This window comes from Danio rerio, chromosome 7 (assembly GCF_052040795.2).
Source record: "Danio rerio strain M-AB ecotype USA chromosome 7, GRCz13ab, whole genome shotgun sequence".
In the NCBI taxonomy this organism is placed as follows: domain Eukaryota; kingdom Metazoa; phylum Chordata; class Actinopteri; order Cypriniformes; family Danionidae; genus Danio; species Danio rerio.
Genome location: NC_141027.1, coordinates 52,100,224 through 52,115,632, shown reverse-complemented (window position 1 = coordinate 52,115,632; position 15,409 = coordinate 52,100,224). Strand labels below are relative to the sequence as shown.

General features: G+C 35.5%; 1 protein-coding gene across 3 annotated transcripts in view; it reads right to left on the bottom strand.

Moving 5' to 3' along the window:
* Positions 1-2,009: 2,009 nt before the first annotated feature.
* col4a5 (collagen, type IV, alpha 5 (Alport syndrome)) overlaps positions 2,010-15,409 on the bottom strand; it is a 97,806-nt gene continuing 84,406 nt past the window's right edge. For 2 of the 3 annotated variants that reach the window (XM_087258825.1, XM_087258826.1), the window contains exons 41-49: positions 14,922-14,994; positions 14,510-14,581; positions 14,292-14,420; positions 14,071-14,169; positions 12,271-12,483; positions 8,444-8,621; positions 8,223-8,337; positions 4,607-4,779; positions 2,010-3,322 (exon numbers count right to left, since the gene is read on the bottom strand). In XM_087258825.1, the coding sequence (XP_087114951.1) occupies positions 3,241-3,322; positions 4,607-4,779; positions 8,223-8,337; positions 8,444-8,621; positions 12,271-12,483; positions 14,071-14,169; positions 14,292-14,420; positions 14,510-14,581; positions 14,922-14,994 (1,134 nt within the window). In that variant the 3' untranslated portion in view covers positions 2,010-3,240. 3 annotated transcript variants of the gene reach the window in all.

Here is a 15,409-nt window from a genome sequence, read left to right as displayed (position 1 = left end):
CCTGTAGTTCAAAGAAATGTGTCACCTAATATTAACATATGTATAATTTAATTATTTACCACAGGTATGCCATTGGATGAATCAGAAAACGGTGATGATCTTAAATGTACAATTTCAAAAGTGAAGGGTTATTCACTTTTAAGTCGTTAACTAATCGCTTTTTATAAATCAAAGATGCTGTAAGTAGGGCCCACGAGCAAATGTTGGCTCATGGCAACCTTGGATTTGACCCGCCATCCCATCTGAAAACAGAAGGAGAATGAGGGGGTGGTGCTCGGGGCGAATGCCTTTGACAATGATTGTCATTTCCAATTTAAAGGAACCCTTTTGTTTCTTTGTTTTATTGCTGAGCTACAAAAAAATCCAACTGAAATTAAATGATTCAGTTAAATACTGTAGATTAATCAGACTTTTAAAGTGCAAAAACTGTCAGCAAACTGCACAAGACATCTGCCAGCAAATCAAAGTAAGCTTGACTAGTGTATTCAGCATTGTAAATGGGATTGTTTCTGTTTTACTGTGATAAGTTCATCATTAAAGGTTACAATTATTCTGCATTAGCCAATTGGATTTAAAACAGTGTTTTCTAGTTATTTTTAAATATTACCAAATAAATTAAGAAATTGCCCATGGCAAATTTAATATACACTGTTTAGTATACAGAAAAGGTTTGGGCACCCATGGTGTAGCTAAACAGAAGATATTTCAAAACTTTTAAAATATTTTCACAATCAGGTCATTACTATCCTACAATTTGGTGCCATTTGTGTCCCGAAGGCATTATTTATTCATTCATTTTCTTTTCGGCGTAGTCCCTTTAATAATCTGGGATTGCCACAGCAAAATGAACCACCTACTTATCCAGCATATGTTTTACACAGTGGATGTCGTTCCAGCTGCGACCCATCACTGGGAAACACCCATACACACACATACACTATGGCCAATTCAGCTTACCCAAATCACCTATACCGCATGTCTTTGGACATTTATTTTCTTTTTGGCTCAGTCCCTTTATTACTCTGGGGTCGCCACAGCAGAATGCACCACCAACTTTCCCCACATATGTTTTACGCAGTGGATGCCCTTCCAGCTGCAACCCTTCACTGGGAAATCCCACATACACACTCATTCACACACATACACTACTGACAATTGTAGCTTACCCAGTTCACCTGTGCCACATATCTTTGAACTTGTAAGGGAAACCAGGGATCCAAGTGAACACAGGGAGAACATACAAACTCCACACAGAAATGCCAACTGACCAGGTCGAGGCTCGAACCAGCGACCTTCTTGCTGTGAGGAGACAGCACTACCTACTGCGCCATCATTACATGTGAAAATTCTGTAAAAGATGCTAAACTGTATACCCTGAGCTGGACCAGTATATTTATCTTATAGTTTAATAAGTACTCCTTCAACCAAAATGATCAAATCCTGGAAAATTTAGCATTTTTTTCAGGGACAGTTACTACCCTGAAATGTCACTGAATAGTAGGAATGACCCAACCCGGTAACACTTTATTTTGATGCTCTATTTGAGTATTAGTAGACTGTCTGCTTAATATCTGTTGATATGCTCCATCAACAGACATTTAACTGACTATAAGAAACTTTGCAAGTAGGTCAACTTACACTAACCATAACCCTAACCTAACAGTCTACTTATAATCTAATGAGAATTAGTTGACATGTAGATGCAATATAACTTAAATTTAACAAACAGACCATCAAAATGAAGTGTAACCCCCAATCCACCTTGTTGAGCTGTAAATCATAAATACAAGCAGGTCTGTCAGGGTAAAAGCACCGGGTCGGAGCTTTGACAGTCCGTCTCAGGTCTCCCTCTAGTGGTCGACCATCATAAATCTGCTATTTCTGTGCAACAAGACATTTTAGATGGGAGGAAAATCTGCAAAAAAAAAAAACACAACACCGTTGGAATAAGCAAACCATAATAATACCAGATTGACCATCTCAAAAATAAAATGGCACCTTACACAAACAAAGTTTGTTTCTTTTATTTCAGTCATAAGTTCATAACAACTGGATACTAAACATAAAAGTGGGAAATGTTTTTGAAGTAGACATTCTTGCACCCCATGAAAAAAATAGTTCAGCTTTAGATGAGCTCAAACACAGTCGGTCAGCAAATTTTAAATGACAAATATGCATACATATATCAATTAACTATAACATAATACGCCACAGTGGTTTCGCTTTGCTGACACGCAGTGGCTCTAAAACCACGATACACCACACTGTGGTGTAATAAAAACACAAATAAGAACCGATGACAGGTTTACAAACTCATAACACTAGCATCTGATGGATTTTCACAGAGATTTCCTTGATGGTTTAATGAAATCAGAATGGGAGGAAGAAAAACTGCACATGAAGAACACACTGACCCTTGCTTGACAGCTAGTGAATAAAACAAAAACCTCCTACAGCCAAATCAAGTTTCTGGATATATACTTTCTTTTTAATATATATATATATATATATTTATATTTATAAAATACTGTTTCATTTGAAGAAAGTTCTTTGTACAAACGTCAGTGTAAATGAATGTGGAGTTAATATGTGAATTAAAAACAAGAGTGGGTGAGCCTACTGACAAAGAACTCAGAAATTCCTTAACTAATGATCCATTTGGTTTTAAACTAAAAAGGTGTTTTACACAATATACACATTTTATTACTTACAAAAAAGAGAGATAAATGACACAATGCTAAACACGTCCTGATACAGCAGTGTTAGTACCACCAACAAAGAAGAAACAAGTGATTGGGGAGGGGGAGGAAGATAATAAAGCAGTCCCATTAATGTAACGCTTCAGTGCATGTCGTCTCTTTGATGTTCAAAGTGCCGATTTGGTAACATGGAGACAATTCCACTCGAAAACCACCAACAAAACAAAACAAGTGAGAGTGCTTCTCACAAAAATAGTAGCATTTCTTGAAGGAAAACATGAAAAGGAGAGAGAAAAAAATATCTAATGCACGTCGTGTCATGGCACCTTGCTGGATCTGCGTGATTCTTTTGAGGTACTTCTTTGAAAATAAAAAATAACAAAGACTAATAAAATTCATTTGTTCTGTTCAGTTTCTTTTGCTGTGTTGCACAGTAGCACCATAGAGTTAAACGTGAAGAAACCGCACCAGTGAAACTCCACCGGTGATCCGCAGTCCTTGATCCTCAACGACAACAACAGACTGCATGAATGTCACTACGTTACGTCCTCTTCATACACACCACACAGCGGCTCACGCGGGTCCTCAAGTTTCCAGCTTTTAGAGTCTCTGACTGCGGCTTTCTGTTTGGGCAGAGGAAGAAGTACACACATGTTGGAATTGTGCCTTTTTAAGAACTGAAAGAGTAATTATCTGCCAGTGGGGTAAGTCCTTCATATTAAAAACAAGATTATTTTACTTACTGGCATATAATTCAACACGTTATAAGTAAAAAAAATGACTAAAGTGGGGCACAAAATGAGGGAACATATTTTGATTTAAGTTCCATTTTCCGCATTTACATATACAGTTGAAGTCAGAGTTATGAGCCCTCCTGAATTATTAGCCCTTCTGTATACCCCCCCCCCCCCATTATTTATGCAAGAAAGAACATTACAAATATACAGTATGAGCTGAGAGACAAAAAGGATACATAAATACAATTGCAAATTAGACAAGTTTAAATGATTTACACCAAGAAGGAGTTTTACATGCAATATAATTACTACAGTCGTTAAGGAGTTCACTTATAAATCAAAGTCTTTCAGCACTCTCTCCGAAAACACTGGATTGATCTCGGTTGGCGAATCATATCACCACCTAATGGCTCTCATCGGTGCCAATATTTGTAACTTTAAGTGGGGTTGCAAACCCTTGTACTTTTTATTGCTTCTTCCTCAAACTTCAGACCCACGGTCACAAAAGCCCCCATCTCAACTAGTGCGCCTGAAAAGTGTGAGTCTAACATTCAAAATTGGATTTATTAAAAATAAAAAGCATTAAGGTCATCTCTCTTAGGTGTAATTTGCTTTCTAACTATTTTTACAGTTCAGTTTTAGTGATCTTCATGTTTACAATAGTGTTTCCTTCACAATTTATGTTACTTCTTTTACATAGGCGGTTCATTCTGCTGTGGCGACCCCAGATTAATAAAGGGACTAAGCCGAAAACAAAATGAATGAATGTTTTTAATCAAATTGGTCTTACATTTCATATTTTCAGATTTTTTTATAGTATATATGTAATATGTATTAATTCTGGTACTTTTACCATACATCGACATATCTACCATCTGGTAAAGGTTGATAGTTTTAGAAATTTTGGGATGAGTGAAAAAAACTGGTGACATAAGCCAACTGATTAACTTTAACTGTTATGATGATCGCGTCAGCCCCAACTTCAGACACGCTTACCGCCAAGTGTTGACGCTGAAGCCCCGATAAATTGGGTGTAAAGGGTAAATAATGACCTATTTTTCAATTTTGGGTGAACTATCCCTTGAAGAGTTTGTTTATATTTGGATTAGAAACAAGACAAAAAAACGCTTAGTAAGATTTTTTTTGGTGTTCTTCTGGTTGAAACCTTACCTGAACATTTCGTTCACGTCCACAGTGGCCAGCCAGAAGCTGTAGGAGTTGCCGTAATAATTGCAGGTTCCTCGTCCGTGGCACTCAATGAAGGGAGCGGAGCGAAACTCCTCCAGACAGGAGCCCGGAGAGGCCAGAGCCTGACCTGAACCCTCAGCACCTGCACTGGTGTGCTGAAACACAGAAGCAATAATCAATCCTAATTAATGTGTTAACAAGGAGGAATCCTTATTCAAAATCTGCACTGTAAACTTGAAGAAAACTTTTGAGATCACTTTGATGTCAAGTGTAGTAACCAAATTAAAAGTACAAGGCTTTCTTTAGTTAAACCCACAATATACACAACTTACATTAAAAATGTGTTTTTTTGTATAAATAATAAGAATTCCTGTGTTATGAATCTAAAGTTCTTTTAAAGTTACAGCATTTCTGCATCCTAAACACATTCATATTGAATAATTATGCTCTTTATTTATTGTTAAATGTGTCTAATCTGAGTTTCATGTTTGAATTTTGAGCCACACTGATTGATACTAATTGACTTATGATACTCTTTTAAAAATAAGTTAAAGGAAACATTAAAACTGAAGTCAATTGGTGCGTTATGTGCTAAAATAGTTTAATATTTATAAATTATATTAACTACTCAATCATTTTTTGTAAGAGTGCATTCACAGAGAGAGAGAGAGAAAGAGAGATAGAGATGGAGGGCCCTATCATACACCCGGCGCAGTGTGGCGCAAGGCGCGGCGCAATAGTCGTTTGGTAGTTTCAGCTTGGCGCAAGAGTCGTTTTGAGGCGTTGCGCTACGCTGTTTAAATAGCAAATGCATTAGCGCTCATTTGTGCGCTCATAGGCGTTCTGGTCTAAAATAGAAGGCGTTCTGAGGCGCACCGCTGGCGCTTTGCTATTTTGAGAATCTATAATAGATTTTTTATTAGACCAAAACAAACCCGGTCTAAACTCTGGCGCAGACTTGCGCCTCGCTTACGCACTGCTTCATACGCACAAGAGAGCAATAGGCAAATATCTTTACATATAAAAAAATGTAAATATTAAAGATATATATATAGGATATAATAAGAATAGATATAGGATATAAATATAAAGGATTAAAATATTACAAAACATATTATTTTCTGGCCTATGAAAAATCACTGCTTTTATGTCTTCTTCATCTCGGGAGGCTTTTTCAGTTCATTCATAACAATTTGCTTTTGTATAATGTTATTATTATTAGCATTACTATTTATTGTATCCATATTTATATTTGTTTTATTAAAAACAAGCTTAGATTTGCCCACCTGTCAGGTTTTAGACCAGATGGGGCACAGCATGTGTTTTAGGATATAACTCAAGTTTTTGAGTTATTTTGTTATTATTATTTTGTTATTATTGTTCATTTATTCGTTTGCTGGAAATTAGAACTGAATTTAGAAATAGTTTTGAAACAACTCTTTGCGCTTAACAATTGAAATGAATTATTTATAGGCTAATTGATGTCTGTGCGTAAAGGTTTCCCTATCCAAGAGCAAATGTGAAAGTAGTTCCATTATCTCTCATTCTCACTCAGTAGATGCTCTGTTTAACTGTTTTCTGTTAAAAAACTGTCAACTGTTAACTGTTTGCTTGTGAAATGCTCATTTTTTCCACTTAGACTTACTTTGCGTCCTGTAAATAGCGAATGCGCTCTCGGCACGACGCAGCTGGGTCTTAAAGGGAATGGGGGATGAGATTCTAATTGGTTTATTCTCAAAACACACCTATAACTCATTAAGAAAATAAACTCAACCCTTTTAGCCCATACGCATTGGCGCAAAGCCGGTTTTCCCGTCCGTAAATTAGCAAAAATGCGTCCTGACACGCCCTGAAAGCGTTTGCGCCCTGCGCAAATAGAGCCCAGAGAGAAAGAGAGCTTCAATGTTCAGAATCATCAGTTTTTGTTGAATACATATTTAAACTTTCAGATTTATTACAAATACATTAATACTTTAACAATACTACATAACTGTGTTATGAAAACCAACAAATGATTCTTATGTGTTTGAAACAACAAGGCGACATAATTTTCTTTTTAGTTCCATTATTTCAGTTACTTTGTTATTAAACGAGGCCTTTGAATCTTGTTGTGGAAAATGGCCTTGCAGTCCAAAGTGTTCTGAAAAGGGTCATTAGTTTTATGGCTCATTTTTGTCAAAAAATAAATCCAACAAACAATTTTAGGTTCTAAAAATGTTGCCATTAACTTTAATAATTCATTTTCCTTCAGCTTAGTCTCTTTATTCAGAGAATAGTGGAATGAACCGTCAACTTATCCAGGCCTTTCAGCTGCAACCCAGTACTGGGAAACATCCATACACACTCATACACTACAGTCAATTTAGTTAAATGAAATTACCTATAGTGCATGCCTTTGGCCTGTGTGGGATACCGGAGCACCTGGAGGAAACCCACGCCAACATGGGGAGAACATGCAATCTCCACACAGAAAGGCCAACTAGTCCAGCTGGGACTTAAACCAGCAACCTTCTAGCTGTGAGGTGACAGTGCTAACCACTGAGCCACCATGTCACTGCCATTAAGTTATATAACATTGTTTTTTGAATGTTCCTAGAATGTTCAAAACATCCAGTATGTTATAATATATAATAATATATTGTTATTTGTACTGTAGTTACAATAATGTTATTGAAAACATTATCATAATGTTTCATATTACTGTTCACAGAACTATAGATAATTAAAATGGTATTAAAACATTCCATCCACTAATGTTCTTATATTAAAGTTTCTATCAGAATTACAAAAACATTCATCAAGAAAAACTAACACTGACTGTAATTAAATTTTGATTGGAAGGATAATTATTGTGAAAATTATTGTGAAAATTATTGTGATACTTGAATTAAATGGAATTGTTCCAAATATTTTCTATTAACATCACAAGAATGTTCCAAAAACAATATTTTAATAATGTCACGCACTAATATTTACACAACTTAGATATGTCATGGGACGTTCGGAGAATAGTTCCTATCAGCTGGGAAATGGCTTTCATGTTGCTTCCCCCACAATGACGTCCCAAATGGCACACTATACACTATGCGCTTATGCACTTACACGCTCAACAGCATAGTATATGTATGTAGTGTCCTCCCAAATGGAATGTTTTGTTTTACAAAGTGAAAAAATTCAAATAGTTTCCCTGATTTGACGGTTTGCCAAATTAGTAAAACAAATGACCAAGTACCAAATAATACCTGTTGTGTGTATAACCGCATTCACCATCAGGAGGTGCTATGATCACTCTCGTAGGAGAAATTTGCAATCCAAAAATAAATAAAGTAATCCAACATGTGCACCCCAAAGCTGTGGTCATTGAGTGCTTGAAGTGCTTCACATTCCACACTTCATTTTACCGGTTGAATAAGTGCATCATCCAGGATTTTAAAGTGCACTTATTGTTTTTTAGAGTTTTCAGGGTGAATGCACTACTTATACTATTTGTACTACAAAATGGCGTAGAATAGTGCATAAGTATGTGATTTGGGACGCACCTAAAGTATTTTCAATCATTTCTAATATTCAGTTCCTTCTAGATCTTCACAGTACGTACCATCATGAAGGAGTAACCGATCCAGAGGGTATCCCAGTTTTCAGGGCACGCTGGCAACTGAATGGTCTGACTGTGTACAGCAATCACCATTGCTGGAGCTTCACACACAGAACACCTACAAACACACACACACACACACACACACACAAGATTGAGGTGACATAATGGATTCAGGTCAAGTAAATGGATTTACACTGCTCATCTGTGCTGCAGACTCTTACCGGCTGATGTAAGGTTTGATGTTCTCTCCAGTGATGGGTGCCATGGTCATGGGCATGGGCTGTGGTGTGGACAGCCAGTACGAGTAATCATTACGGGAAGCGAAGTTACAGACATTGTTGATGTTGCAGAACATGAAAGGCATTGTGCTGAAACGCCGTAGACAGCTGCCAGCCGTACCTGATGGTTTTTGAATTGAAAAAAAGATAGTCAAGATGCAGTATGGTGTACAGTCAGGGGCGCTGCTAGCAATTTTGGGCCCTCTGAAAAATATTTGAGTCATATTTGAATATTTGAAACAGGGGCGCCACTAGAGGAAGATTAGGATGATTCTAAGGGCCCACACACTTTTCCTACCGACTGAGATGCTACTGGGGGCCCAAACCCTCCAAGTTAAATGTTTTTTTCTGTTTTATTTTCTAAGAAGTATGGTGTGCTTATAAGGTCTCTGGTTAATTCTTTTAAACAAAGTATTTAATGCCACTTCAGCAATGTATCTGTCGAACTAAAATTGAAATGGCAAAAGGCTGCAACTTACAAAAGTATGTCTGTTTAAAAAGCCTGATTTCAGCTCATGATGACCCAGTGGTTGAGACCCCTGTCTTACACCATTGTTTATTGACATTATGTTTCTAACAAGCGACTGGTTATGGTTTTCCATGCTGAAATATTCCAATAAAGCCATGTGCCAGCACTTACTGCTGATTATTATCTTTCATTTAAGTTAATGGTGTTTGTTGTCACTGTTTCATACTGCGAGACTGGAAGTCGAATAATATAATACTGACATATGTTTCAAATAATGTAGTTATGTCAATGCACTTAACATAAGTCAGAAATTCTACTGTTCTTCAACTTCATTGAACTCATTCTGACTGGCAGATAAACTGCATGTTCTTATTTCAGTGTAATTACAGTGTGGTTATGTATTTCTATACAATAACATGAAGTAAAACAGAACTGTGCATTTTAGTGTTCTTGTGGCATGCCGCCATACATACAGTATGCCATACAAAATGCATGTGTATGAACATCTTTTTTAAATATAATATTACAGTAACTACTGTGCTCTAAAACATGATAGATTGCTGTAACTGAAAAAAACCCACTGGTTAAAAACACTGGACACTGTTTCACTATATGTTTACTATAATCTTCTATGTGAAGCTGCTTTGACACAATCTACATAGTAAAAGCGCTATAGAAATAGGTGAATTGAATTGAATGTCTGTATTTGACCCTGATTTACAACATACCAGCATTTTTTTGAGCATAGAGGTTCATTATTCATCATAGGCATTAACTTGGTACTTTTTCAATCAATATTCCTTCATTCATTTTGTCAATAACAAGAAAGAAGATTTAAAAAAAGGTTTTCTTACGTAGATTTTTTTGTCTTGTTTTGAGAAAAAACTCGCCTAACTTTGATATATAATAAAACAAGACACTAGGCCCTATTATACACCCAGCGCAATAAGGTGCAAGATATGTTTGGCACATTTTGTTGCAATTTTCAGATCAGTGCAGCTTTAATTTTCCCATTGCTTAAATAATAAATCCATTTGCCCCACTTTGTGGACTCATGGGTGTGCTGGTCTATAAAGGAGGTGTGTTAAGGCACATTGTTGACGTGTTGCTATTTGAAGAACTGAAATAGACTGCGCTATTGACCAACTGAAAGCAGGTCTAAAGTCCAGCACAGAGTGAGTTAGTTAAGCGCCTATGCAGGTCCAAAACACTTCCACAATGCTTAATAAACACCGGATGTACAGCAATACACAGATATCTTTACAAATTAAAAAAAATATATATATATATGAAATTAGTAAAATGTTAGGTAACACTTTATAATAACTACACACTATAAATCATTTATTAAGCATTAGCAAATAGTGAATTCATTATCTCTTAAGCCTTAACTGTACATTAATAAGCGTTAGTAAGCAGTTTTTAACTGCAGCTATAAATGCTCTTTTCTTGACTTATAAGCACCTATATAATGTGTTTAACAATTGTAATTTTATCCTTAGTTAATGATTTATTTTTCATTACTAAATTAAGTATCACATTATTTACAAGCCATTTGTAATTAAGAGTAGTTGAGGGTTTTTAGGATAATTCAGAATGAGTTAGTAAATGATTAATAAACTAATGAAATCAACATTTATATGTCTTATTATTCAGGCATATATTAATGGTTACTATGTATATTAATAAATGCTTTATTAACTCAACTTCATCTAGTTTTGTGACCTAATCTAAAGTGAGGACTATTTATGCTCTTTATATCCCTTATAAATGACAAATAAAGGCTCAGTTAAATTCTAAACAGGACAAATGACATTATTCCTACCTATTCATTTAAAGATACACAAATGAAACTGTACTTCAAACAAAAAATATATCTTTGCAACCTAATCTAAAATAAAATCACTGTACAGTTTAAACATTGCATCTTATCATATTGTTACATTATTATATTGTTGTTGTTGTTTTATCCAGTTTTATGTTGTATTTTGCCACTCCTGTTATTCAGCAACGTTTAAACTTTACAGTAATTTTACTTTTTAGAAAAGATTGCAAGGATTATTGTTCATTTGAATCTGAGCCTGTAATAGTCATTTATAAGGGATTTATAAAGCATAAATAGTCCTCACTTTAGATTAGGTCACAAAACTGCATGAAGTTGAATTAATAAAGCATTTATTAACATATTAGTTGACTATTAGCATATGCCTGAATAATAAGATATATAAATGTTGATTTCATTAGTTTATTAATCATTTACTAACTCATTTTGGATTATCCTAAAAACCCTCAACTACTCTTAAATACAACTCGTTTGTAAATAATGCAATACTTAATTTAGTAATGAAAAAAAATTTATTAACTAAGTATGAAAATACAATTATTAAAAACATTATTTAGGTGCTTATAAGTCAAGAATAGAGCATTTGTAGCTGCAGTTATAAACTGCTTACTAACGTTTATTAATGTAGAATTAATGCTTAACAAATAATGAATTCACTAGATGCTAATGCTTGGTAAATGACTTATAGTGTGTAGTTATTATAAAGTGTTACCAAATGTTACAAAATTTTTATTTTCTACACAAATATAAAAACCCCTGCCTTTATGCCTTCTTCATCCCAGGGGGCTTTTTTCAGTTTATTCATGACAGTTTACTTTTGTATAATGTTATTATTAGCAGTATTATTTGTTATATGAAATGAAAAATTACATATGCAGGCTAAATAATGTCTTCAGTAGAATGAGTTTTTACCGTTCCTTACTCCATACAAATTCAAAAAGCAATGAGGCCGGATGAAGGAGGCTCATTCCCACGCTGCAGATGGTCTGTTTAATTGTTTTCTTGCTAGTGAAGTGTTCAGTTTTTCTATTTACAAAGTCTGCCATGTAAATCGCAAATGCACCATAGCTTGACGCAACTGACTCTTAAAGAGAATGTGAGATGAGATTGATTTATGCACGTTGTGCTCAAAACACCCAAAACTCATTAAGAGAATAAGCATAACCCTATTAGACCATGCACTGTGGTGCAGAGCGGATTTTACCATCCTTAAAAGAGCAAAAGTGGATTTGGACCAACCTATTAATGCTTTTGCACCCTTTAGACTTTGCGTCTAGATCGTTAAAATACAGTACAATATGTTTTGCTTGTCTAGAAAATGCTTCTTGTTTTATGATTTTTTGGACTAGAGACAAGACAGTAATAAATATAAGAAAGAAAAGCATTTTCGTAGTGTTTTTGAGAATCTGATTCCAGCCCTAGTGGCATGAAAAAGCACATGCATGTGAAACTGCTCACCCAGATCTTGACCGTGTGCCCGCTCGTTGCCTTGCACGTAGAGTAAAGAGTAGCCCTCGTAGATTGGGCTTGTGCCATCAGGACACGATGGCACTTCTATGGTCTGACTGTGGCGTGTGATCAGAAAACCGTGTGCACCAGACAAAGTTCCCGTGATACCTGGAGGCCCCGGAGCCCCATCTGGACCTGGAGGGCCGGGGTAACCACGCTGACCTGTAAACAATTGTTTTTTTTAGTGATTATGAGGCCAGTACATGGAAGTGAAGATAATGTGGGAAGTGCTTATTGTTCATCATGACATTTGCAAAAAGTTGAACTTTTCTGCAAATGTCATGAAAAGGAAGCACTGCCTACTTCTTCTCAAGAACAATCTAAAGTTAGTTAGTTCTTCTAAAACGTAAATTCTATGATTACTCCCAAATAACATTTTTTTTTAGATGACACAAGTTAATCATTGAAACACAAATGAAGACTTAAAAAACTAAAGTACACTAGACTTAAAGTAAAGGCAATACATATTAGTTCAGACTATTAATTAAAGCCTTGCCAGGAGAAACAATTGCTTTTTATGATTAAAATCTTTAACCTATTTGTGCCCAAATTTTTCTAAATGGTTTCATGCATGTAGCCTTGCTAATTGTGTCCTATATGAACATGTTTTGCATTTATTTTCACCAGATTTTAGTTTATTTTTTTAGAAAATCACATTTGAATGTGTGGCTACAATAGTTGCCGGTGGGCAAATATGTTGTATGCACCCTACAATGTTAATTTTGCATAGGAGGAGAATATTAGGCATTCTAACTAAAAACAATTGCTTTCAACATATCAATTCATATTCATCAAGTTCATCATTAATGTTTAATCGGTCCTACTTTATATTAAGTGGCCTTAACTAATATGTACTTACACAAGAATTAATAGTTTGTTACAATGTACTTATTGTGTAAATACTTGTATTTACTTCATACTTATGCTTGATTAAATACATGTATGTAACTACATCTGTAATTAACTTTTGTAATTATATTGTAAATACACTGTTGGCCATCCCTTACACCTTAACCCACCCTTAAACCTACCCATACCACCAAACCTGTCCATAACCCAACCTCTATCCCAACTCAAAAGCACCAAAAGTGTTCTCAAATACATTATAAACACAGTAAGTACATTGTATTTATTTTTTGAGGTAAGTACATAGTAGTTAAGGACACTTAATAAAAAGTTGGACCGTTCATTTTACTCTGAGGTTTTTGCTGTGTATCAAATCGTGTATCAAAAAAGTTAACTTTAAGGGAAAGATACCAGTTAACTGATAAAGTTATGCTTAGAAGGGTTATTATGAAGGCAAAAACATCAAACAAGGCCAATAACTTTGATTTATTAACACAATATTTCCTAATTCCCCATGATTTATGTACTTGTACTTATGTACTTTTGCATCCTGGAATTAGGGGGAGGAAGCTGAAAGCCTCCAATACAGGAAAGAAATCATTTCGATAATTTCTTTCTGAAAGTCTTTGATTTGGTTGTATGCTTGCATTGAGAAACTAAACATGGATAACATGTAGAAAATGACTTACAAAAGGGAAAATGGCAACTCTGAATTTTGGTGGGCTTAAATATGTTGATAGAAAATAAAAGTGTGAAACTGAATTTAGATTTTCAGGGGAACTATTCTATTACAGTACATGTTTGGTGGATGTAAATCTTTCAATGCTTTAGCCTTTCATCAGACAGTAAACAGTGGAGATGTACCACATATTGTAAAATGACCAGATTTGAACTTAATATTACCTGGCTGTCCAGATGGACCTGTGTCTCCCTTCCTTCCAGGTGGGCCATTAAATCCTGGAGGTCCCATTGGTCCTGGGTCTCCAGAGCTGCCAGGCGAACCTAAAAGATCAGATAACATCAGACAGGATCAGGAAAAAAATCAGATCAGGCCCTATTTGGCCTTTACCAGCCTGTGCAAACATTTTTGATAGCTTAGCGTGAATTCTTTAATAACCACTAACCTGGGAGTCCCTGCAATCCGATGGGTCCGGCTTGTCCTCTGCCGCCTGGATTACCTGGAGGTCCTGGTGGGCCACGCTCGCCCTTCAAGACAATAGGCTCTGCAGCATAACCTGGGGGTCCGGGAGGTCCTGTGAACAGAAGAGATAAACGAAGTATTAGACAATGCATTTTTATGAAATCAATAGAATGAAAAAATATCAGTATCAAAAAGACACACCTTTATCTCCAGGATCACCACGTGCACCAGGGAGGCCAGAAATACCAGGTGGACCAGACACTCCTTTAGATCCTACAACATGCAAAAATCATGTGAATTAATGCCTTCATAAATTATGCTTGTAATAATTCCCACCATCTATTACTCAATCAGATGTTATTACAAGTTAAATGAAGACTTTCTATTTTAATATATATTTAAACATTTTGTTTAGTCCCATGAGGACAGCCCTTTCACAGTCTACTTTAAGCAACCAAATGCACAGTTTTACAATTTTTTTTTTTTTTTTGAAAAAATAAACAGTTTAAGTTGAAGATACCATCCAATCACTTACTGTGTCTGTAGAGTAAATTACAGACATTTTATTACTTGTGTAAATGTTTCCTTTAATGGCTATCAAAATCAAACTGACCTGGAAAACCAGGAACACCTTGAGGTCCAGGATCTCCTTTGAGGCCATTTGGTCCTGGACTCCCTGGGGAGCCCTTGTCAAAAACAAGTAACAAACATCAGTATCTACTTCATCTTAAAAGTCAAAAGTAATAAACAAAGACACAATTTATTAATGCAGTCTTATGCAAAAGTTTGAGCACCCCTGATGATTTTCATAATTGTAAGCCATAGCCTGCTGGCTTTTCATGACAGCCATTTCATTTGGATATACTTTATACCTTAGGGAAAAAGCAACATTTCAGTTCTGACATAACATTAATTTAATCAACAGATGCAATACAATTTAAGTCTTAACAAAAACAGACAGGTGCAAAAAGAATAATGGCATCAATATCTTGTACAGTCATCTTTTACTGTAATATAAGCCTGTAGATGCTTCTTACAGCCAAGAACAATCCGTCAATTCTTGCTGAAGGGATTTTGGGCAATTCTTTCTTTCAAAAGTTC